Source organism: Clavelina lepadiformis, chromosome 6 (genome assembly GCF_947623445.1).
Source record: "Clavelina lepadiformis chromosome 6, kaClaLepa1.1, whole genome shotgun sequence".
Taxonomy (NCBI): Eukaryota; Metazoa; Chordata; class Ascidiacea; order Aplousobranchia; family Clavelinidae; genus Clavelina; species Clavelina lepadiformis.
The window spans coordinates 7,302,186-7,328,292 of record NC_135245.1 but is presented as its reverse complement, the minus strand read 5'-3'; the positions used below and the strand labels follow the sequence as shown (position 1 = coordinate 7,328,292).

Sequence of the window (26,107 nt, the reverse complement as noted above, 5' to 3'; positions counted from 1 at the left end):
TCACCCTCGTAAATATAATACTATTGTTTTGGCTCGTTTGTTTGATCTATGTATGAGTCATAAATCCCAACTCTTTGATATGATTATTTTTTTTAATCACCCTGATACAATCTTGCCTTTTCCCGAAGGTCTTTTAAGGACCTTAACAATCAAGCTATTACAAGGTTTTGCTGTATAATAGTATTATATTGAAGCATACCTAAATTGTTAAACATAAAAATAATGCTTTAATATTCAGTCACACATTTACTGCCTTCAACAATAATAGCCCATCTTAAAACAAAAGATGTTTAGACGGTTCAATTTACTGTTTGGTTTTGTAACAGTTATATATATACAAACACAGGGTATTCTCATATGCGTAAGTGAATGATTTATGTTTGTTTCCTCTACCTGTATTCAACACTATATGCTGGTTTCCTGAGAGATGATTACATTGAATAAGGACATTTATGTAGCACAATGCAAACTAGTTGTTTGAAATATTAGGCTTGAATCTGCTTGTAAGTAAGTAAGTTTGTATCTGAACTACCATAATTTGCAATGCATTAAAATAAAAAGTATTAGGCTACTGGCTTTTATATAAATAATGCAGAAAGAAATTTGAATGTGCTTGTGTTTGAGAATGGAGGGAAATCATCATTGTTTCCAAAACCTACTGTGTACAAAGCATAACAGCAAAGGAATCCGTCTTTGTAAAGTACTGTACGATGACATTTTATTTTTGTAACTTGTTTTGTTACTTGTTTCCGAAATAGGGTTGGTAAAGGTTTAGTCAGTAGAAGCATAAAAATTAAGTGGAAATGTCCAATTTTGCAGTGGCTAGATTTTACAGGGAACAGAGTTCATGCCTAAAAATATGATTCAGTTATAGGACTTGGTTGGAGTATGAAAAAGCAGCATTGTGACAGCTCGGTAGCTGAAGCTGTCGGCCATTGTCTGCTCGGTAATCGAGTTGACAAAATATTTCCAAGAATGTAAAGATCAAATTTTAATGAAAAAAATTGAAGTAATTTAAATGTATTTTTAATTCCGTACGTTCGTACAATGCAGACAAACTTGTTTAATTTATTCCTAGAAAGGCCATATGCTCTTCTTCGATTTCAGAAATTCCCGCAAAAACTGTGGTTAATAGCTATAGTTAATTCTGATATCATAGTTTGTGTAAAATTTGTAATTGCAAATCCTAAATGGGTAAAATCAATTTTACAATTTCTTTAAACAAAAACGTTTATAGACCAGGTGAAATCGTATCTGGTCAAGTAAACATTGGACTTCTAGAATCCCTAAGTTTTAAAGGTTGGTGGTGTTAGATTTGTGCCTTGCAGTTTATAGTGCATATTGTGCGAAAATAGTGTATAGTATTTGACCTAGGGTCTTTGTAAATTTAAATACTTATTATGGAATAAGCATGAGGCTTGTAAACGTGCATAGTTTAATCAGCAAGTGTAAGAGTGAGCTAAGTAAATAAGGCAAAAAGTACAAGAGTGACGATAAATTTGCTTTGGGTTATTGACCATAGCCTTGCTCTTTTTTAGCAATTGAGTTGACATATCAAGGTCGTGCAAATGTCCACTGGTCAGAATCAACAGGAAGTGGAGAAAACAGAAGAACCAATTATTATTATGGTTCAGAGACGTATTTTAACAACCACGCAGCAATCTATGGTGACGGTAAGCATGCTCATTGCATAGTCTGTGTTGATGTTACAATAAAAGCAAAATATAATATGACTCATCGTATCAAATAAAAAATTTACTAATGTCTCTTAGGTGTTTGATTATGTGTAAGGTAGATCGTTTTGTAAAGTAAAATAACTGACTGACTGAATAATTTATATATAGACCTACAATGGATGTATTGCTGTAAAAAACAATATCTTCTGCAAAATGGTAAAGAATGTAGTGCTAATGTAGTATTAATTAAATCTTAGGGGCTCCAGCTGGTTCAAACTTAAATACACTGAATGCTGGTCAACACGTTTTTCCTATCCAGTTTCAGCTCCCGATCAATTTGCCATCTTCTTTTGAAGGTTGTATATTTAATTATTTATATTTAGATAAACAAAATTAACTTTGGTACAATTATATTAACAACAATCTGTCAATAAAAATTATTGGGAAAAGTCAGAAAAGTGTCAAATAGATGTTAAACTAGCACTACACTAAAACATACAAAGAGTTCATTTTTCACAGACTTTCAATTACTATGTCATGCTCTCAAGTATTGAAAAATATACGCAGTCAATGGCAACTTTAGTTAAAATGTAATGAGTTCGTATATACAAATTATCTTCATTCATGAGTTAACTTTAAAATTTTAGTTAGCCTGTGACAACATTTTTCTGTTTTAGTTTTTAATAATTGTAAGTTATCTTTTAAAAGGCATAAATGATTTACTGAATCTTTTTTGAGTACTGTAATTAAAAAAGATTTAATTTACAGAATTTTTAGCAGCAAACGATAAAAGAAAACAGATTTATGCAGTCTGACTTTCAAATAAAAAAAGTAAATCAATAATACTTTGATTGATGTTGTGCTTCATGCAAAATGTTTTTTAAATTGAAGACATACAAAAATGAACGTTTAAAATAATTATATTTGTTATGATTGATGTGCAATTATGACTTATGAGTTGTACTTAGCATGAATTATTTTACGGTTGTGATGAATTCAAATATAAATATTAGATAACAAAATCTTATTGCATTGCATATATGATGCGCAATGCACATAAATTACGTTCTAATTCAGTGTTTTCAACCCTTTCTGTTTTTTCTTTGTATATTCTGCACCTATTCCTGTACCCCCCTTTCCAATCTACCTGATTTTCTTAGAACTTTCTGGATATCTTAATCATTTGAAGTAGAGAAAACATTTTTTGTAATTTTTTGCTTGTTTCCCATGATTTGAGAACTACTGTTTTAAATCAATCAGCAAATGTGTAAGATTAGCATGCAAAAATGCAAACAGAAAAAGAAATTTTTAATTACAACAATTTTTGTCTGTCAGCATGTTGAGTTTTGGAATAGGTCGGTAAAGCATTGCAGTAAAATTCTTGTATAATAAGTTCAACATTTGTTAAAATTTTGTATTATTGTCATGTTTATTTGTATTTCTTTATATTTTTAATGATAGTCAATGTACAAAATCCATTTGGTTTTTCTTAAGCATACACAGGTCATATCAGATACTCTGTAGAAGGGAAGATCCGGCGCAGTGGTGTTTTTTCCAACTCTAAGACCATGACTGTCTTCACTGTATTGGATTATCTTGATTTGAATCAGATTCCTAATGTACAAGTAAGAATAACAAATTTGCAACTTTTTAAATACTTGCTCTGTTTCACAATACTGTATATTAAACTTTTTTTTGTAACATTGTGCTAGTATAATGCACTATTTTATGCGGTAAAATGTTACATCTTTATATGTTACACATATTAATGGCCGATGAAATATTAAGATCCCTGTAGGCAGAAATGGTTCCCATCATCTGTGTTGTTGCTGCTGTAGAAGTGGTCCTGTTGAGGCAAACTTTCACATTAATAGAGCAGGATTTGTTCCTGGAGAGAATGTTACTGCACATGCATCAATTGAAAACATGAGGTAAATGTGTACAAGGAATAACTATTGGTGCAACATAAAATTAGGAACAAGTTTTAATAAAATTTTAAACCTCATTCTAACATAAAAAATGGCTAAGTCTAGATAATTTTAGGATATTAATAGGCCTACATTATATTAGTTTTTTTTGCAAAGCAAATGTTTATGACAAATAATATCTTTGATTTCCAGCAATAGAAACATGAAGGCTACAACTATTTCTATAATGCAAAATGTTACTTTTCATGCTACCACCCGTTCAAAATTTGAGTCGCAAGTATTTGGAACCATTCACCATCCTGGTTGTTTTAGGCGTTCAAACCTGGAATGGAATAATGTTCACTTAGAAGTAATATCATGGTTTGCAACGTTCTTAGATTAACTGGCAATAAATTCTACCATGCGATGTTGATAATGAGTTATGAGGGAAAAAACAAAAATGTACATTTTATTGATACTCTCTGTTTACAAAGATGTGATTAGCAAATTTTACAACACATTATTAAACATGGTCCAGAAAATGTTTGTTTGCTTTTTATGTTTGTTGAAACTATTACAAAATATTTCTCTATTTATAGATTCCTGCACTGCCACCATCAGGTTTGAGGTTTTGCAACATTATTGATATCAATTACTCCGTACAGGTACAATTGCGAAACAGATACTACATGAGTCGTACAAAAGAGTGATACAAAAAAATAATATGATGCTTATTAAAGACACGCTAACTTTAAATAGATAATAAAGATAATTGATGTACGAATTGTAACCTTGATTGAGACATGGTAATTCTTAATGAAATTTTAAATCCAAGTTACACTTGAGAAAGTTATTGAGGTAGTTTGGTATAATGGAAATAAAAGATTTATTTGATATAAACTACTTGTTATGTTTGTTACGCAATACAACAGCTGAGTGTGGTGACGCCAACTTGTCATTTAAATTTGGATCTGCTGTGCCCCATCACCATAGGAACGATACCTCTTCAGAGTGCGGATTTTAACAGCCCAGGTGGATTTTCTGGCATCGCAGAAGAGAATAATATAGTAACAAACGGACCAACGCATTTGCAAGCATCATCACGTAATACCATGTATTTTTGTGAAATGCTCACTTGAATTATAAAATTAATAAAATATTGAAAAGGGTGTATTAAAACTGTTTCATAAAGCTATTGTAATTCTATTTTGCTTCAGCCCTTCCACCACCGAACATACCTTAGTTTCAAAGTCGGAATGTTCCAAGCCAAGCCAGACCAGGTTTCAAACCGTTCATACGCAATTGTGACAATTTTTTTTCAATTCTATTTAATGTTGATATTTTATTTACTGTAAACTTACTCAAACTGTAAAAACATTTTAAGAGCTATCCGCACTTTTGGAAAAAGTATGTTTTCGTTATGTTGTTTCATGTGTTGTCAGATAATTCCGTTGACAGTATGTTTTCGTGTTCCCCTTCATTGCACTACTTCTCTACCACTGCAGTTCAGATACATTTTCGCGGGTAGAAAGCGTATTCTTACCGTGTATTTTTTGATTAGAATTTATTGTAATTTTTGATTTTATACGATACAGTATTTAAGTTATAAGCAATATGACCTAAGCAGATTATGTGTCAGTAGTATACCGGTACTTACATTTTACTTCTAAGTATTGCCTTGAAATATTTTTTGTACTGTGTTCTTAGAACGTTAGTAATCAGCGTTTCCCAACCTTATTTGTTTAACGTACCAATCACAGAAGCCTTTTTGATAAATCTTTGCGTGTCGACTGTATCGATACCTTATCGGTTTAACATTTGCAACGTAATCTGCACGATTTAATTTAAAAATTAACTGCCGACAATCACATTCGCGTACCCAATCTCGGAATTTAAGCCTGAATACAAAAAATAGTAAATTCCATCAAATTTTTCAATAAGTTGCTGTAGAAAATAATATTTTAAAAGGTTATATCGGAGTGCGAACGTGTTAGCGTGTCCAGCTGGCTGCCGGGCGCCGGCCCTTAAACTTTAATTTGTAGGCACCCACAAAGGTTTACCAAAGCATTCCTGGTCTAGCGTGTGGTCGATCTGGTTTTCAGCACACAGATAATCAGGCTTCATCTGACTCCTACCAAAGTTGCGTGATAAAAGTTTATTTGCAAACTGACACACTTAGTGTAAAGTAAGGTACTGGATAAGGTTGAAAACACAGGGTATCTTAAGAAAAGTAATCAATGAAGGAATGTAAATTAAGGAGAAAAACGTCGAAAGCGTGACGCTTGCCGCCACAAGCACCGCGTTTAGTTACAAACCCACCGCTGCTCTGTCACCTTCCATACGCTTCTACTACTGTTATGTCATTGCGGTTCCACCATTAGTTTTTGATTGGATTTAAGATAATACTTATACACCGTATAGATAGTAACTGTTTCATTTCAGTTTTCAATTTTTACCGTTTATTTTTAAAGCTTTAGTTTTTTCTAATTCGAATTTTCGCAGTCAAACTGTTAAATTTAAGTTATTTGTCTAAATTAACATACTAATACATTTTCTCTTAACAAATTGCATTCCATTGTTTTTACTCGTATGATGGCTTTTTGTTCTTCTGTTACGTAGTTTGTAACTTAGAATACGACCTCTGAAGGAGTCTATGATTCATTTTCATTATGTTCCCAAGCGTGCCTCGTTAGTGTTTGTGTTAGTATCTTGTTGTGTGTATTGTTTTTTTTCATAAGAAAATTTTCAATCGTATATTTGGAAAAGGCTTAATTAATAATTACCTCAGATGGTACAAACCTATCTTTTATTTCATTATTGTTTGAATTCCAAATTATTGATAGTAAAAGTGGAAAGAAAGTAGTGAACAGTAATACCTTTTTCCTAAATACTTTTACTATTCCTACACTTCCTTTATAAACTATTGAACATATTTTTACAATTTTTGCGATATAGACGTATTGTACAACCGTGAAGAGTTTACGTTTTTCTTTCAAACTTTGTTAACAATTAGTTGAAACATATCCCCATGCAAAGGTTTATTATCCTTAATGGACAATAATCACTTGCCTATGCACCTAATTAAATTTCAAAAATTGCTATTATTCCATGCAATTTGACTCAATTAAATTCGCATAATGCAAGTACCTAATTGAAGTAGCCTAATTACACCATGTTATACGTGATTGTGTAGCGTGCAATCTTGGCATTAACCTCCAACTGCGGACTAATTATCTAGCGCACAGAAATCTTTTTAAATAGAACATTTACTTTAGCGGTTATTCAGTTGGAAGTCCATCTGTTCAAGACATGTGCTGAAAGAAGAAAAAGCAAAGATGAAATCTACTTTATTAAATTCAATAAAAATATATAATATTGCCGTGCTAGTATCAGCTCATTCATTGGCTGGCGTTAAAGGTATATCTAGAGCCCTAGACCTTTGTCGAGACAGTTTACATTGTAATACTCCAGATAACCTAAGAACAGACATGAAACAAGTGAAGAACAATAGGCACGGCATTGTTACCATATACAACTCAATTCCAAACGCTTCGCTAAAGACGGCTCAAGTCTACTGAAATTTCTGGGCATTATAATGAGAATTTTCCCGATGAGAGGGATGCACCGTACAGTAGGCTATTTAACTAAATTCTCTGTTCATTTAAAAGTAAATAAGAAAAATCTGAGCCGTTAATGATAATTTATGCAAAATATCCAGAATGAGCATACCCCCAATAAAATAACGCAGTTTGATCCTTGAGTAAATAGGCTTTGGATAGGAAATGAATATAATGAAACTATAGGGAATAAGATACCCAAAAAGTGCATCATATTTCATTTATAATATTTTTTTCAACATTTTACACTTAGAAAGCGACTCCACGTAAATGTTTAACGAGTTCATATTCTCAACTGCAGGTTGTCATGTTGAAGGGCACACTGAACAAAAACGCTCCATCCGTATTTCTATGTCGAGTACCGATGAGCTATTGCACGACCAGGCCGCTCGAAACATTCAATCATTCTTTCCAACGTGTTTGCAATACGCAACCGACGAAAAGGACGATTATGAAAACATTGTGCATTTTGTGGTAGAACACACTACGTGGTATGAACAGTCTTTCATAATTTGCAGGTAGGTATACTCCAAGGACCCAAATATAATCATTTAAAATGTTGCATCTAACATAGCACAATCTGATTTATTAACGGTAGGCCTATTGTATGGTGGTGATGGCAAAATCGTGATACTCTAGTTATGCTCGGACTGAGAAAAGACTTTCACCTTGTTCGCCACTTTGTATAAATAGGCTATGAACACAAAAGACAATTTATACAAAGTGGTTATAGATTGTTATTAATTGACAGCAGCATCATTTCTTTTTACAAGTAATGAACATGATACAAAAGAATGTTGGTGTAATCGCATGGATTTGCTTTTGGAGAGCGATACCGTCGAGCTAGAAGCAGCAAAACAATGCATCAGTAGATACGTTGAGTGGACTCAAACCTTTGGTAAAAGACGAAAAACACTTGGCTTGGGAAAAACTGAAAAGAAATTATTCGTAAATTGGCTTCAACGTATCAGCATTACCATTACCATATCTATCTACAGGCTTCGTTTTTGAACCTCTTCAGTTGAACATAGACTTAAGCAGCAAAGCAGTTGTATCTGTTCCAAGAAACAACGAACGTGAAGATGCCGAAGTTTGTCCACCGCGTACAATCAAAAATTTTGACTTATGCGTCTCAAACAAACTAGCTGAGGTTGGCGTTTTGAACAATCCAGTTCATAATTTTGAAGCTGTATTGAAGTTTCTTAAACGGAAATCTAAATGCAGGTATTTGTACGCGGATTGCTGTATAATATATTTACGGCCACTTGGCCGTCTACTGCCAGAAAATGCAATGAAATATTTTGGCTAACCTACTTTTATGTTGTGCCAGTGACTGTTCGTGCGAAAAGGTTTTTCAACAAAACAAACTGGTGGAAGAATACTTTTCTGCTGAAAAGATATCTTGTGATAGCTGTTGGTCAACGAGAGTTGCAGAAACGATCGGTGATGTTTCACTCCTACAAAATGCGACCAACGCGTGTTCAGCAACTCTACTGGATAATGTTTACGTGTAGAAATGTGGTGTGGCTGGTTAAATTTTACAAACCTGTTTTCTAGTGTAGATGAATTGTTTATTAATCACTTGTAAAAATGTTTATTAAAGCAGTACTGTAGCAGTTGATTCATTTTCACGTCAATTCAGCCGAATTAAAACGTACACATAACGGGAGATATTGTTAATACATTGCTGTATAAGTGTTCAATGCCATCTACTGAAGCCGTCAGTTACGACTTGGTCAAGTAAAGGGATTAACCACCCGGCAGCAAAACGGTAGAGGATCATGGAGATTTGTTTCCGGGCCTCAGAGTTCGCTATTATGCGGTGGAACATTTGGTAAATGAATGGAGATATAACCATTACATTATAAACTCACAAACCACTTATAGCAGTGCTTCTCAACCTTTTTTGCGGCGACCCAAACCGTAATTTAATAGCGATGCTAAGGCGACCCAATTTTTTTTACCGAAAAGTTGGGTATTTACAAATATTTAGCCTTGACTCGAAAGTAGTTAATCTAAAGTCTCACAGCAATGCAGTATGACGTCAACAAACAGTCAATATGCAATGAATAGAGTAAGAAGTAAGGTACTCAGTTATCGACGGTCTTTGTGGACTAGTTTAATTGGCGACAGCGACCCACTTTTGGGTCGCGACCCAGGGGTTGAGAAGCACTGACTTATAGAGTGCAGAGATCTGCCGATGTCGCTTATTCGGCATGACTTCGTCAGCAACGCAGCACTTTCTTGTCACAGTTTGTTCGATAAACTTTAATGTTCTAATAGCACGGTAATTAATGCTTGTTTGCTAAACATTGTGTGTTTAAACTTATTGGCTATTATTAAAGAGATTTATGACATTTGCAAAAAGGTCTGTCACGACCACTAATGCCACTTCTCTTTCGATATCTAATGTACAAGTCCATAACATAACAAACTCTGCTAAAGGTCCACCGCATTTTAACTTACCTACAGGAAGAACACACATTTCAATTGACATACAAAAAACACAATCAATTCATTTTTGTTGCAAAGCAAGCTGAACACAATTAGCTGGGTATATCAGCTGCAATTCCGAAATTTATTGTCTGTTTAGAGCAACTTCGAAGATAACTTTGATACTCTTCTTCATTCAATAAAGAATCCATAATTTGATTTCCTTCGATGAGTTTTGGCATAACTATGGCGATATACCTGCAAATTTATATGAGAATCATGAATGAAAAGCCAAATCAGTCAGAGATAACAAGATACTAAGAGGTGGTTAAAAAGGGCCTTACCAAATATTATCAGGGTCTAATGAGCATTCCTGATAGTTTTAACCTAATATGGAAGGTATAATTTTATTTTATTTACTATATACAAACCAACAGCAGTGCTGTTGTATATTGAGATCTGCATTATTTTCCCATTACCCATTGGTTTCATAAGATTTTTGCAACAGGCTAGGATCATTCAAAAGCCTTGGATTGATTTCAATCAAGCTGCCTCGAATTCCACAATACACTGTATGTCTTGAACCATCCTCACAAGAAATAATGCACAAAGGGCTTGAAGGATTCAACCAATGTGCACCACGCTTTCGCTTACCATGCACTTGATTCTGGGAGCGGTCAAGTTTTTCTGTAACCTGTTGTAATAAAGCAGTGAACATTAACGACAAAAATTATTACAAAAATTGTTATTTTAAATCAATCACCAGGAAAAGCCGACTTAGAAAACAGTTCAAGTGAAAGGTGCCAAGTATGTTTAACACAAACGTGGTCATGCAAACTGTATATAACTTATTTTTATCACGAAAATACTTTGTTGGTGCCATGAGGCCCAAATAAAGTCTAAAAATGTGAAAACGTGAAATCACCTTTAAGCTTATACCAGTCACTTTATATGTTTCGGCTTGCTTGATCAAGGGATGTGATGGAGCTATAGTAACAATACAGATTTTGTTTGAATGCCGCAATATTCGAACGTCATTGAAATTTGCTTCACTGGGTTCATCTGTTCCTTTCTTCCAACATTTAGGCAAATTGACTTGATATCCACTGGTGAAATATCGTTCTACGACCGATGGGTAATATTCTGTTGTAATTTTTTGATTTTCCTCAGAGCATAATGAAGTATCGTCAGCCATTTTACTCAATAATTTGACTTGATAAAGTTATTTAGGAATCTTTATTGCTTTTATTTTCGTTTTGTGTGTCTCTGAAGCCCAAATCTGTCAAAGTTTCTTCTTGCATAAGCTTTCTGCATATAAACAGTAATTTCAGAAACTGATAAGTGTCAAAGCTAGAACAAATACTTGCAATACATTTCATTTAAATATTTAACCAGGGTAGTAATATGATTTACTTATCCATCCGACAAACAAGGTAGTTCTTTGATTGCTCCCTGCACAAGCTGTTGTCAAAGTTTCTTTCACTTAAGCACTTCATAAACAGCTCTTTCAACTCTTTGCACTCTCCTGTTACAAAGAGTATATAATGTATGTTTGTTTCTTTACTGTAAATATGGCATTTCAGTATAATACAGTTGGTGGGTTGAGAATTGAACCGATCTTTATTAGTAGCTGTTAGGTGTAATAAAGCAAATTGGCAAGTCACATAGTTAAATACCGGAAAAACTTTTATTTATTCTTAAAATTTAGGATGAAAACTGTTATATTAACAAATTATGTAAGGTACATGATATCACGATTCTTATCATCAGACTAAGGAAAATTTTTGCACGACTTAAAGTCGGTGATGATTTCTTGTCGATTGAGCCTCAGTTACCTAGCATGTCTTAATGCAAACTCCAATTGTCACACACATTTTACGTATATATTTGTTTTTTTATTTTTTGATAATGTATTGTCCAAATTTAAACTGTTCACCAGTACCACTGACAGGAAGCAAGTTTATGTTTTGTTTAAAGGGTCGATCATGAATTCAAGGTTTCCCTTAATTGCACCGTTACTGAGCTGACCATGTCATGCTAGACACCAAAGTTGGTTGCAGAAATAAAATATTCAAGCATTAAAAAGATTAACAAAGCATTTATTTCTGTAGGTTAACGGATTAGTAAAATGTTTGGTCAAAATTCTTTCCACATGTACATTTCTCAGAGTGGAATCGGTAAACTGCATCCGCCCAAGGTGAATATTACATGAAATTAGTTTATTTAAAAAATATACCGAATAAAAAATTCATATATACATTACGTCAAAAATTTACATTCGCCAAAACCAAACATAAGAATTATGTTTGGAAAGATGCTAGATTCCGTTCTGTCACAGGCTGACACAGTTCTTAGTTGCTAAGAGTAAGGGCTATTTCCTTAACATCTATTACCTGAACAGTCTAAATAAAAGACTCAATTCGAATGTCTTGAAAACTATATAAATATTATGCCACTGATAAAATCTGTTACGAACAACAGCACCTTACCTTCACGATCTAACGGAAATGAACCTTTGAGTGGAGGTTTCGGCTTCACTGAACGCTGAAAAGGACCAGCTGTTGCCATGCAAGTGAGTAGTGCTACACGTAAATTATCCTTTGCATTTAATATATATACACTGAAAGAAACAGTTGGTGTACAGTATAGTGAGCAATATTGTACACATGGAGTAGTATATGAGTAAGCAAAGGTGTCTGGTGTATATATAGTGTTAGTTTCCACATAACTGTAGGCCGAAGGCACATTAAAACACCACTTCAAAGATAACTAGATGATGTAAATAAACAAGTATTCTTCTTTATTTTCATCAGAGTTGATGGTGGTTGGTCCATGCCAATATTAACCCAGTCTTAGGTGCTTGCTGACCTGTATGTCATGGCAGCTGCACACTTGAGGTCAATTTCAAGTAAGCTTTCTACACACATGGCTATGTATTTTAAGTCATATCTATTTGATCATCGATAATTTCTTTCTAGGTGTGAGTCGTTCATACCCCTTTAGATATTATCAAAGGTCACAAGTAACACTGTGAAAAATGTTTTGAGTATCGAAACATGATAAATGAGCAAGGCTTGCTTCATCTAATTAGCAGTAATGACTGGCCAAACTTTGATGAAAATTAATCCAGCTCTCAGCATTGTTCGGTAGGGTGTTAGATAGATCTATATAGTTAGAAGTGTTCGCCAAGAAATGCTCTGGAGTAGGATTCAATAGGTTCAGATTTGGCTAGCCGTTGCACACCTGCACACTTGAGTTAGCGTGTCTGCACAGTGTACACCTGAGATTTCGGCGAATCCTGCCATGATATACTAACCGCGGCAATCCACGGCATATACGCCCATGCATACTATTTTCCAGCTGTGTTTTCTAAACTTTTGCTTATTTATATACTTGAAAACTTTCAGGCTATCACTTTTGGTTTCAGTGTCACATTTATCACCACCGACAGAAAACATCAAATTCGTAATTATTATTTTGTATTATGGTGACATTCCGCGGACATTCCTTTGTTTACGCCAATTTGCCTCGCGCACAATCACGCCTCCTTAATTAATCGCCTTAATTACTTCGCCGCTTTAAATGTGTTGGTCTCTCTGTAGAACGTCATTTCAGTAGTAAGCGCAGTGTCGAGCTCATATATATGTATTATGTAGTATAAATATTAAGTAACTGATTTCTATTTGTTTTAGAACTGTTCTGTTCTGTTTTCATTAAAGCCTAAGTTACTTGAATTTAGTGTTTAAGTTTCGAGGTCATAACATGTATCATAATACTTGTAATTGCATCATATGTAGGTTAATCGTTTCATTTGATTGAATTATTGTGGATAATCTAAGCAAAAAACTTATCAAATCAAATGTCTTTATTTCTTTTTCTTAATGGAATTTCTTTGTTAGCGCGCAACAACTTTTCGGCTTCCATCTGTAGGAAAACATACGTACAATAAGTGGGTATATACAGCATTAAAAATTGGTGAAGGCACTCTATTATACTGCGTTTCAAAAGACTAAACTATAAATTAGCAGCTATTGTAAAGCATTTATTTAACATATTTAAGATTTTTTAACATATGTTTTCTTAAACATGTATTTAAGAAAACATTTCATTCTGAGGGGTATTTTAAAGTGTTTATGAGGCATAGGCCTATAGAGGCAAAAGTTTGACAAACGCCAGAGTTTGAAATCAAGCTTTCAAACTCCCTTAACGCCCCTGGACACAAGGTTGACATAAGCCTATTCAGCACAATACAGTTGTCTGATTGTATCATTACTGGTACCGTATAATCAGATAAAACAGTTTCGTGCGTACCATTCATTCATTGACATTATTCTGCGGCCTTTGCTCATTTTTATGATGTTATCTAATTTGCTCGCCCCATAGACATCGGAACGATAAACACTAGATCAGGGGTTCTTAAAGTATGGGTCGCGACCCAAACATGGGTCGCGGAGGGTCAGAAAATGGGTCGCGAGATAGTGACATAGGTGGGTCGCGACATAGGTTAATATAATATAATATAGGTCTATAGGACATTAAAATGGGTCGCGACATAGGTTTGGGTCGTGAGGTGATCATGAAACTCAGATTTGGGTCGCGCTCAAAAAAGTTTAAGAACCGCTGCACTAGATGCTAGCAACGCAACCTAGTTAGGCATCTGATATTTATATTTCCGATGTCTATACCTCGCCCCAATCGAAAAAGTGGAGACACCAAGGTAGATTTCTCAGGATAATTTATTGAAATTTTGGGTCGAGCCATTGCATTTTTATCGCGTCGGGCTTGGATCGTCATTTTGGAGTAAAAGTTATTTGCTCAAAATTACTACTAACTCCAAAAAATTGGGGCGAGCAAATTAGATATCATCGTAAAGGTGACTAAATTTCTATTGATATTAACGAATAAAAAAGCGGGAACACCGAGTAAGTTTTCTCAGCAGAATCGATTGAAATTTTGGATAGAATCACTGCATTTCCATTGCGTCGCGCTTGGATCGTCATTTTGCAGTACAAGTTAATTTTCTCACAATTATTACTATTTCCAACCAATTGGGGCGAGCGAAATAGATATCATCATAAAGGTGAGTAAATTTCTGTTAATATTAGAAATTAAAAAAGTGGGTACGCAGAGTTAGATTTCTCAGCACAATCGATTGAAATTTTAGGTCAAACCACTGCATTTCCTGTCATATTGGTGTTGGATGAAGTGTTGTTTGAGTACGTGTTAGGTGTATCTAAAACTTGTTTTAGTTGCAAAGCTCATCATTTTTTGTTTTGTTTACCTAATTTGTGCTTTGTATTTTACATTACTTCGCTGTAGTAACTACAGTGTAGTTCATGCTTGACCACGTGGTATAGATGCTTAAATCACGTATGTTGCTTTGCTACGCGTTTGTGCGCGGCCATGCCGTGCTGCATTGCCCTTTTGTTGTTTTGGGATCTATGATCTTGCTAGGATTCTGCCGGAATGACGGATTGACGGTGGTGACGCTATCATTGAGTGTAAAATAATTCCGGTCCCGAGGTGGTTTATAAAGCGGTGACCAACTGACCATTGTAGCACAATGATCTAATAAAAACTATAAAGATCCAATTTTGCTTCATTTCATATCAAAACTTTATTATTTTAAATAACTATTTATTTTACTGTGATTACTTGTTATAACTGAAGTTGCTTCCTGTAACCGCCAACAGCATGTGGCAGTCAGTAGACCTAATTTGAAAGTACCGTCGGTAACGGTACTTGGCACTCTTTTAAAAAAGTGGCTGGGTACTTTCTGTGTAACGGATCCTACTATAAGTGCAATTTTTGCCCTTATTAAGGACCAGCTACAAGTTTCTCCAGGTAAAAACGTATGTGAGTTGACTTCTCGCAACTTTATTACACATTTGTAAAATAAAAAAGGACAACAAACGCTGAAATCCTGGCATTAGAGTTTATTTGAAATAAACTTTAACAAAACATAGTTTTTAAAACCTTGAAATAATTATTTTAAAAGTAACCAAAATTTCATGAAAAAATTATTTGGGTACTATAGTACCGCGGTACTGCTCACCTCTGACTGCCAATGCATATCCCGCAAACTAAGTCGCTGCATTAAGGTAATGTGCCCATAGTTCTAAATAGGAGTGGGGTTGACGCCTAACGCCATAGCCGGCGGTACATGCCTCATTATAATGAACAAAAATTGACATTTTATTTTATTCTTACTGTAGTGTAATACGCTAAACCTTAAAGCTTATTTGGATTTGCGTTGAGGAGAGGGTTTTCGAAAGATTTTGTGATTTTACGCCTCAAAACTGTTGATAAATGCCTCGAAATGAATTCACATATTTAAACGTAAATTTCATAAAACCGCTTCTGTCAGAGAGCATTTTACGCAATGGAATACAATAGTGTGCTTCTGTGTTAACACTTGATATATTAATTTGTCATACTATTCACCCATCATGCCTCTACATAGCTGAAAGAAGAGGAGTAACTTTGCCTTGTTGAGTCACTATCATGATGTCCCGACCCGTCTGTATTAAAATATGATTTGATCCAGTGCATCTTGAAGTAAAATAATAAACTAAGTGACGAATCCTGATCCTATTTACCACATTTGAAACAATTGGAATAATGTAAAGGAAATCAAAACCTGTTCGTTTCAAGCCAGGCAAGAAAGTTCTCAATTTATGGCTAACAACTTTGAAACGCAATGTACAACAAGTTTGTGAAGCGGTATTATTCGCTTATCTTGTGATTTGCAAAAATTAATCAAGTTTTCTTATAAATACTTTTCGGATAAAAAGGGCAAGTTAGGATCGTTTCATTTTTTGCTTAAGTGCGCGGGGGCTAATTAAAACAAATCGGTGAAATCGGCCAAACGTTATTGGTGAGCAAAACCCCCAGTCGCCAACAAATAAATAAACAAAGCATGATACGAATTAACTTGCAAAACTGAACTGAAAACAACACAAGACAAGTTGCCGGACACCACCACGACAATCCAGGTTATACAGCAGCGGTTCTTAAACTTTTTTGAGCGCGACCCAAATCTGAGTTTCATGATCACCTCACGACCCAAACCTATGTCGCGACCCATTTTAATGTCCTATAGACCTATATTATATTATATTAACCTATGTCGCGACCCACCTATGTCACTATCTCGCGACCCATTTTCTGACCCTCCGCGACCCATGTTTGGGTCGCGACCCATACTTTAAGAACCCCTGTTATACAGTATAACGAATTTCTGAAGTAATATTAAATACTGCAATGTTGTGGTTATATTAAATCTACTGTATATATCTTTATATTCACAATTTGTAACAGTCACTGATTGCCGAGGTTAAGTCAATTTTTTTATGCTCGTACGCTTTAATATTTTCAACACCTTATTTTTAAACATCGGTCTTAGCGTTCACTCCTTCCAGTCTACGCTTGTAAAATAATCTGATTCGTTGTGTTGCATTCTCATACTGATAGTGGCAATTGCGGCTTTCAATTAACTAGTCTAGTCTCATTAATTTGGCTCTGTATGTAGCTTGTACCACAAAGGAATACAAACCTCCTGTAACTGCAATAATTTTGTGCATTCAGTATTAGTTTCGCAAACGTTTTATTGCTAGCAACATTTTAACTGTTATCTGTTTTTCGAATTAATTAATTCAACAAAAAATACAGTAATTCACCAAATCCTGTCTAAACTATGTGGTGATGCAGGTCGAATCCCATTTGTTTTCTCCATCCCAAAAATTCCGGTCAACAAATGGTTCCTATTGTTTGTATAGTTAAAAATTTGAGTTAGACTAAACAAGTAACTCGTACTCATTAAAATGCAACAGCAATACAAGTAATTTACTTTAAATGTGAAGGAAAGTAAAAGCAATCGCATACCATTGTTAAATTTATGAATATGTTTGCTTCCATGCAAATTCTGGGATATATGATAACTTGTCATTAGACACATCCGGGCTACAACTTTTTGAACAGGTATATATAGCAATAGTGCCCCAGTCAATAGTTTCATCTTCAACTGTTGTATCAACATTTAGATGTGATAAAAGATAAGGCATGATCTAAAAACGTCAAATACAAATCTGAAGACGAAACAAAACAAAACACATATTTAACTACTGGTACTCCAAAATAGAAGATCTAACTTTCTTTAGTAGAGTTTTCACTAGGGATACAAGAAGTCAAATAGTTGGGCGAATATTGGTATGTTTCCAATACTTGGTATCATGCACAGTTATAATCCACTAAACAGCAATGTTAATGAAATATAGAATTTTAGGTGTGATTTACTTGAAATTCATAAACCCTTTCACTTCCACATAAACATGGTGGTATGTCAGAAGCTTGTGGTATGAAGTTGTCCGAGCACCATAGTGGCTTCCCTCTTCTGTCATAGCGTATAATCTGAAGTAAAAAAGTTAAATACAAGTAGTTACACTATCACTGTTTAACAATACCAAGAACGCTTGACAGAGCTAATGTAAACCAACTTGCTCAGGTTCATGTGAAATCCTGCGTTGGAACTTTAAAAATTGTTTATCTTCTTTGCACATTCCAGCAAATTCTTGTAGGTCGTTTTCATCAAAAAGAGATGCCGCAGCAGTTTTACTCTTGGCATTTGATTCAACATTTTTATCTTCATCTTGAAAATCTTCTTCAGCTTCTATGATGATTTCATTTTCTACATATAAGATTTAATGACAGTCGTGGCTCTCAATCTTTTTGTCTCGGTGGATTCCTTTTGCTGCCACAAAAGAAGTTGCAGACCCCTTGACAATTGGTAAAGTAAACTCAAATGACAAACTTTGCTTCTACATTCAAATGTTGTTCACCAGATTACAAAAGAAAACAAAAAAATGACAAACACAATTTCTATCCAGTAAAGCTTCAATACATATTCAGTGGGAGCTTGTCAGCTTGAAGTAAAAGAGACTGATTAAATTACTTTGAGTTGTTCAAAGTTGGTTAAACTCAGTCCCCTGAGAAAGGTAAAGTTGCCTCATGTATCTGATTTTGTACTGAATTATGTAAGCGACAAACTTTCATTGTTTATAGCACAAAAAATGTTATAGGATGTTCCATTTAACCTGATCCTGCTTTTTGATCCTCAGCTTTGTTTGTCAATTAAAACTACGTTATGAGTTGGAGTATCCGAGTGTTAACATGTTTTAATCATGTGGTTGAATGACCATATACCACATTAGGTATTTAACTGTCATTTTCTCTATTGACCTACCGTCTATGTCTACAAAGAAGTTTACCTGAAAATAAGTAGGTCCTTTCCTTGCCAGGTTTCTTATGTAATTCAGTGTCGCTTTCTACACAAAATGGTTTGTGAAATTTCCAATCAATTCTTTGATGTTCTTTTCCACAGTAGTTGATCACTTTACACTGTGAACAAGTTTTGGTACCTGCCAATCCACAAACATGGCACAAAGATGCAATATTTCCTCTGCCCCTATAATACAATGTATAAGTAATAAAAACGAATCACATTTATAACTTTATATGCTGGTACATAAATAAATATATATATATATGACCACAATGCGCCAAGTGACAATTTTACAAAAATTATAAAAAAGACAACCTTGCATTGTATTATAATCTACTAGCACTGTACTTTTAGTATTTATATTATATGGGTTATGACTAGGGCCATTTTTATTTTGACCTAAAAAAATTTTTTTTGACTTTATTTTTATCAAATTTTGACTTTATTTTGACCTAACGAAATTGCTTATTTGTAGAGGCCACAGTTCTTCCTCCAGTTACCCAAACATAATATTTTGTCGATTTCAGACCCAAACGTAATATTTTGTCGAAAAGTCAAGGTGTTTTATGGATTATAAAAAGTGCGTCGTGTTTTTTGGCGATAGATTTAGGTAGCTTGTGTTATTTTGTCCTTGTGAAAAGGGCACTTTGCCTCGATTTTCTCCGCATGGTAAATTCTAATAAACATCAAATTAAACAGGGAAGAAGTAATGTAACCCCTTTCACGCGGCTTTAAAGAAATCACTACAGAAAAGTGTTTCAACTTATTTATTGTAATACAGCATCATGTAATTTTTAACATTTTCAGGCTTGAAATTTCTGTCTTTTCTCAATAGCTTTTTCAGATAAAAGTTACTGCTGATCCAAGTGGGCATTGTGACTTATTTCCTGCTTTTACGGGTTAATATGGTTTAATTGTGTCGCAGTTCCTGATTTACAATGCTTCCATGAGGATTTTTACAAAAATTACTCTCAAGAAACACAAAAACTTTGTCAAAAGCCATAATTTGACAAATTTTGACTTTATTGAAAATTTTGACTTTATTGTAAATTTTGACTTTATTTTGACCTATAAACTTCTTATAAACAATCCCCTAGGTGCTGAAAACAACTTTATTCTTTGATTCGTGGTCAGACGAGGTCCTTAAAAATTTTTGACTTTATTGACTTTTGCGGGCCCTAGTTATGACTAACATTTTTCATACAGTTTGAGATATAATTGACATAAAAATAAATAGAAAAACTTAGAAGAAAAGACAATTAACAGAAAGTTAGTTAAAAAAAATTAAAATTTTCTTGTATTTATTATGGCATCACAATGTGGGATCAACAAGCTTGATGACTGGAATTTGAATCTGGTACGATACCAGTAGTGGTGAGTGGTAAGCTAGCTAATGTGGTTTGGATGGAAAATGACTTTGTAGCCTTGAAGGTGATTAGTTGCAAGTGATGAACTTCATTTTCAACACAATAATGTCACAGGTGACAGTACAACATTGTGTGTATACTAATCAAACATTTATGATCTTGCAACAAATAATTAATTGGAGTAAGTTAGTGCCAGCAGTCAAGGAGCTGTAGTTAAATTAGGTTAGGCCTAATTTACACATGATATTCCTGTTATGTTACGAGATGTCATATTCAAACTAAACCTAAATAATTAAACATCATCATGTACATAGATTTCACATTGAGACAACATAATTGCCATCACCATTAAAACCAGCAGCAAATTTAGTTTTTTTTAAATAATTCTTGCTTACCCACCAAATATATTAACTAATTCTTTGTCTGCTAACTCATTGACTTTTGACATTTAAAGTCAGCTTGTTTGAGTATTTGTCCTTCACTGTAAGAAATATAAAATAGAGCAAGGAATTTAATGCTGACTCACTCTGAACTTGAAAGATTATCATAGTCTGGTGGATTGTATGAATAGAAATCATTCTTCCTTGGCAAGTTGCATCTTAATACTTTTATTGGTTGATTGTCCCCATGTTCATAACAAGATCCAGTTTTGCAGCAAAACACATAAATTGTGCTGTTGAGAAATTCCAGATAATGATTACAATGTTAATGCTTTCTCACACAAATACATTATAATTGCATCAATAATTAATTAATTACTGAAGTCTGGGGCAAGGGCAAATACACATTTATCTAATATCTAAGGCAGGCATGCACAACATACGGCCCGCGGGCCGCATGCGGCCCGCGAAACCTTTTCATGCGGCCCGCGAGATATTCCGTGATTTCGCTCATTCAGGCATTTTCTCCACGGTTACAGTTACATAATCAACGAATCCGATGCTTTACCGCCGCTAAGCGTTAAAAACAACTAGATACTGTAGTGCGAGAGGCAACCGTCTCTTGACAGTAACCATCTTCTCAACGATATCTCTTATTCAATGGTTAATCGGTCACATTATATAAAGTAGGCTACACGTTAGTTACAACAACGTTAGCACGCGGCCCGCGAAAAATATTTTTTCGCTAAAACGGCCCGTGTACTGTTTTGAGTTGTGCATGCCTGATCTAAGGACACTGTCGCTGTCCAATTTTGCAACTGGAACTTAAAAGATATCACCCATAAATTTCTGATCAAATATGAATAAACATGCTTAAAGTTTCCTTCTAACTGTGTTTTGAGTATACGAAAGAAGAGAAAATTATACTTGAACAAACTGGTCAAGGAATTTTCAATGGTCAAATCAATTATTGCCAAACGTAGCACAAAATTGGACAATCCTTGTGACACAATTGATAGTAACTATTTCATCACAAGAAAATCATGGGTCGGCATCAGCTGTGTGATGACAGCTGCTCCCTTACAATGTAAACGCTCGCAAAAGCTCCAGGATCTTGTTAAATTTTGTGTCAAGTGAAAAACTATGCAATATGCATAGATAATTAAAACAAGTAGAGATCAAAATTAACCAACTTTGGGACACAAAAATATGTTTAAAATTTTTCATCAGTTTAGACATTACTATATCTATAATAATCAAAAAAGATTTATTTTAAATACAACAGTGAGTAGTCTATTTTGGTTGAAACATGCTAGGCTTTGACCATTTCAATAAATTTTAGTTTATAGAGTAGTTGAGTATAATCGGTTTAAAACATGGCAGATTTTTTAATTTTCCACAATTTTTAGCCAAACTTATGTATGTTTTAAGAAGCGATTATAGGCATATCATAGTTTGTCTAAAGGACAAATATAACTGTTATATCAAAACTGATTTGCCTTAATGTCATGAACTAAAGCAGATATTGATAAAGGACGCCTCACATAAACTTTTTATACATATTTTTAATTTAATTATAAATTCATTCTGTAATACCAAAAAAACACATTAAAAAGTATCCAGCGGGACGTGCTCAAAGTTTGACTTAAAATTGTCATGCAGTAAATCACCATCAAGCAAAAGGAGTTCTACTGCTTGGTATCAGAAGATATTTGAATTCTTTCTAAAACAATTTGTCACAAATAAAAGTATAAAATGAAGGGTTAGAAGAACATGATTACCAACTGTCAAGAGATTAGACTTCAAAGATTACCGTATGTTTCGCTTCAATGATTTTTAGATGAGAATTCTAAACAGCTATTAGCTGACAGAGTGTTTTTAAAACAGTCAGCTAGTCTAAACCATACAACTGCATTTAATAAACAACAAAACCATTGAGTAGAATGCTATTGGTCTGAGAAAATTGGTAACATGAATAATTATTTCTTCAGGAATGAGGACGTACAAGGATGTGGCAAAAAGTGCAGAGTTTAAACGACTGTAACTTCGAAACTAGTACCGCTGATTCTTCTACATTTTTTTCTTTTTTAAAATTTCAAGTTTTACAATAGTCAACAAAAATTTTGCCTCATAAAAATTTTGGGTACAGCAGCTACTTTAAAGGAATAAACCTATAGTGAGGTTCTCACAATGTAGTTAACTTTTTCCTCGCTAAAGGTAATTATGTTTAGACAACTAGATTGCATTTGAAAAAATACATGTTACGTGTAATGTAATAATAATATGTGTCATGTGATACCAAAACACAAAGTAAATGTTTAACAGATAACAGATACAAATGTTATACAATACTATACGTGAAAAATGTTAAACTACTCCTCTTCTATTTTTCCCAGGTTCTTCAGAGTAAAAATAAAAATGGTAACCTAACCAAAATATAGGCAAGCATTCATGCTTAACCTCTTATGTCACAAAAACTTGAGCAAGATATTCTTTCCAACTTCCTTACTATAAGTAAAGATTATCTTATCATCACAATTTTCTTAAATGGCATTAAACTTACCAACAGTTGTGTCACAATTAATTATTTAACTAATTTGTGGAAATACTTAAGTATTCAACACACAAGTATTTAAAAAAAATCCCTTGACAAGTCTATGTACTATTCTTCGACATTAGATAAATTTGTATTTGCAGTAACCTCACACTAAAAAAACAATGGAGATTTAGGAAAAGTACATAATTATTTAATATAATAAAATCAATTAAGAATGTAATTACCGATGAAAAGCCTTATCGTTGTTACCATCTGGGGCATAAATTTGCAACAAAAACACCATTTGCTTTAAACATGATTGACAAATAAAATCTTCCACAGAAGGGATATGTTTTGGATCAAGCCATGCAGGTTTTCCCCCCAATTTACTGGGAAAGTAACATCGATTAAGTCGGCATAAATCTGAACACTTTTCAATAAAACCTAAATCTACACTGGATTCGACAGTGTTATCCATTTCACAGTTTATCCAAGGCAAAACATCAGATCAGAAGAGATGCAAAGAAGATGCCAATGGATAGTCTTAGTTCACTTAAATTGTCATCACTATATATAATACAAAGACATGATTAAGAATTTTTGATGATGCCATGCTGTATAATTAATTGATGAGGAAGGGTTACCATAATTTGCCTGCTTGTGTTCCATAGTGGAACCGGTGAACAGATATACATACATTCACCAACGGTCAAAAAAATTTGGAAGTGACTATTTTACCGTAAGTAGGTCATGCAGCCCGTTACTAAAGATAGGGAGCTAGGTTACAAGAATGGATACGCAAAAAGTTGAGTTTCAATGCTATTGTAAGGTCCCTCTTCACAATTTAATATTTTATCAAAATTAGAGCAAACAATACAATAAAAATTTGCTCTGCTCCCTAACATTGCTCAAGTAGTTTGAATAAAATACACTAGGCACTCACAAAGTTTCCTGCCTATCAGTGGGTGTGAGAAACACAAACATTTCTCCAGTTATGGCCATTTGAATGCTACACTATATAGCAGGGGTGGCCAAACTGCGGCTCTTTGAGCCTTTGATTGCGGCTCTTTAATGAATTTATCATTGTTGAATTAAACATGCATTTTCCCCGGTCTAGACGAGTTGTTTGATCCGATTATGAAACAATACGTTCTGTCACACGTAGTAACAATGGACTCATTGTTAGTAATAATCAAATTACACACCAAAAAGTACATTATTGTACAGAAGTGTGCTAACTTGTACACTGTAGTTAAGTAAACTGTCAGATTGAATCTGTACGTCAGGGTTGACCTAGTTTTAAGTCTTGGTTACGGTTATACTAATAATTGCAAAAAGAGTTGGTGAAGCCAATAGCCAAGGTGGAGACTCATAGTATCACCACGCAGCATTAATGTTTATCAATAGCTACACTTCGATGTGAGTGAATAAATTCGTGTTTTTTATTGTGTTTGTGTTGTGGCTCTTTTAAAACTGGAATTTGTTATATGCGGCTCGAGCATGAAGCAGGTCTGGCCACCCCTGCTATATAGGGTTTACATGAAATTAGATTAAGATTACCAGAAAAGGAAAACGTAGGCTAAAGTGGAAAACATTGTAATTGCACTCGTGAGATATTTTAAGAGTGTTCTTGCTGCCAACCAACCAACCGACCGTGTTAAAAATGATTTTAAATTTGTGCCATTTAGTCTTCTTTTAGAAAGCGAATGGACATCTTTCTATTAATATTCCCTGTTTCTAGAGTCTGTGAACTTGGTTTTCAAACAAGACAAATAGGTTAAGAACTGTTTTTGACTCAATATTTTCAAACAGAATGCCTGCCCTCTTTTTTCACTTGCAGTACGTTTCCAAAGACAAAACAGAATTTTTTACTACTGTAACAGTAGAACATTTTGCCCTTAAACAGAATATTTGCCAATATCTTTTGAATGCCTCAACCTATTTTTACTTGACGAAGTGAAAATTTTTGTTTTTAGTAAAGAATCGGTTGTGTCAATTTCTGGGATAAAACAGGGTGTATGTATTCCGAAATATTTTTTTTGTCATTTTCTTCAGTTTTTTTGAGAAAAAACTTCTCAAATAGCTTCCTCTTTCGAGTCTTTCAGAAGCTACAGCTTCAGAAAGGAGTTTCTGCCATTTTGATCTGGTGTTCTGCAGTTCTAGACTGTCAATGTTACCTAGCCTAAGTCAGGACGGGGCAAATGCAACCATGCCTTTATGAAAAAAGACACTGTTCCCTGATCTTCTTTTTCTTCCAAAACAGAAAAATAAGGGAGACAATGGGGAGAATCCCATGCTCTTTGTGTAAAGAGAAATGTTGGCAAAAATGACAAAGAAACAATCTTTGCTGCATTCGCAATTCTATGCTGTAGTTTGTTCAAATATAATTCATAACTGCTTGGCAAACATTTGGCAGATCAAAAACCATGAACTTTTAAGAATGGTCAGACCATCTGTAGAATTCTACTAAGATAATTAGTAATTTTACACAACTAGAATGAGAAGGAGGCTAGCAGTTCGAAAGGTGAAAAGTAAAAAATGACATACATATGTTTTAGCGATCTCCAACTATTTTAGGAAGTGGACTCCTATACTGAAAAGTTTGCTTTCAGTGCGCTGGATAAATGCAACAAAAAATATGCCAAAATTTGCATCACACCAAGGTAATAGACTAGCCTACACAATTTTACAAATATGCCAATACATGATTTACGATACCATAGCACTTATCCGAAATTCTGGGTAGTAATACAGGGTAATACTGGGTAGTAATAGGGTAGGGGTAAAAAGCTCATAATGGAAAGTGTGGTACGGTACCTGCACACACGAGATTTGTCAAACTGTACACCAAACCAACTTCATACCAACTCATAATAAACAAAAACTGGATGTTTGAACCCAAATTATAATA

The 26,107-nt window shown here is 34.2% G+C and overlaps 4 protein-coding genes across 5 annotated transcripts; 2 read left to right on the top strand and 2 right to left on the bottom strand.

Annotated features, from left to right (window-relative positions):
• The first annotated feature begins 116 nt into the window (after window positions 1-116).
• On the top strand, window positions 117-6,580 carry LOC143462040 (arrestin domain-containing protein 3-like). The gene is made up of 9 exons (XM_076960043.1): window positions 117-1,299; window positions 1,539-1,673; window positions 1,934-2,032; window positions 3,171-3,301; window positions 3,465-3,607; window positions 3,797-3,953; window positions 4,183-4,248; window positions 4,516-4,687; window positions 4,801-6,580. Exons 1-9 carry the CDS (start codon window positions 1,191-1,193, stop codon window positions 4,824-4,826), a joined length of 1,038 nt encoding a protein of 345 aa, XP_076816158.1. The 5' UTR covers window positions 117-1,190; the 3' UTR covers window positions 4,827-6,580.
• Window positions 6,581-6,732: 152 nt separating this feature from the next.
• On the top strand, window positions 6,733-8,869 carry LOC143462041 (uncharacterized). Its single transcript, XM_076960044.1, has 5 exons — window positions 6,733-7,000; window positions 7,502-7,718; window positions 7,974-8,098; window positions 8,199-8,424; window positions 8,531-8,869. Exons 1-5 carry the CDS (start codon window positions 6,919-6,921, stop codon window positions 8,712-8,714), a joined length of 834 nt encoding a protein of 277 aa, XP_076816159.1. The 5' UTR covers window positions 6,733-6,918; the 3' UTR covers window positions 8,715-8,869.
• A 717-nt stretch (window positions 8,870-9,586) lies between these two features.
• On the bottom strand, window positions 9,587-11,158 carry LOC143462042 (protein Abitram-like). The gene is made up of 4 exons (XM_076960045.1): window positions 11,047-11,158; window positions 10,559-10,941; window positions 10,113-10,327; window positions 9,587-9,891 (listed from the first exon to the last, which is right to left on the bottom strand). The coding sequence occupies exons 2-4, from the start codon at window positions 10,826-10,828 to the stop codon at window positions 9,747-9,749; spliced, it is 630 nt and encodes a 209-aa protein (XP_076816160.1). The 5' UTR covers window positions 10,829-10,941; window positions 11,047-11,158; the 3' UTR covers window positions 9,587-9,746.
• Window positions 11,159-17,222: 6,064 nt separating this feature from the next.
• Window positions 17,223-24,172, bottom strand: LOC143462731 (programmed cell death protein 2-like). 2 transcript variants are annotated; one of them, XM_076960984.1, is made up of 7 exons: window positions 23,442-24,164; window positions 20,807-20,953; window positions 18,900-19,096; window positions 18,129-18,319; window positions 17,929-18,042; window positions 17,518-17,699; window positions 17,223-17,396 (listed from the first exon to the last, which is right to left on the bottom strand). In XM_076960984.1, the coding sequence occupies exons 1-6, from the start codon at window positions 23,672-23,674 to the stop codon at window positions 17,529-17,531; spliced, it is 1,053 nt and encodes a 350-aa protein (XP_076817099.1). In that variant the 5' UTR covers window positions 23,675-24,164; the 3' UTR covers window positions 17,223-17,396; window positions 17,518-17,528. The 2 variants fall into 2 exon arrangements, with proteins under 2 accessions (XP_076817099.1, XP_076817100.1); XM_076960985.1 differs by lacking the exon at window positions 17,223-17,396 and having other exon boundaries at window positions 17,582-17,720; window positions 23,442-24,172.
• Between the last annotated feature and the right edge of the window lie 1,935 nt (window positions 24,173-26,107).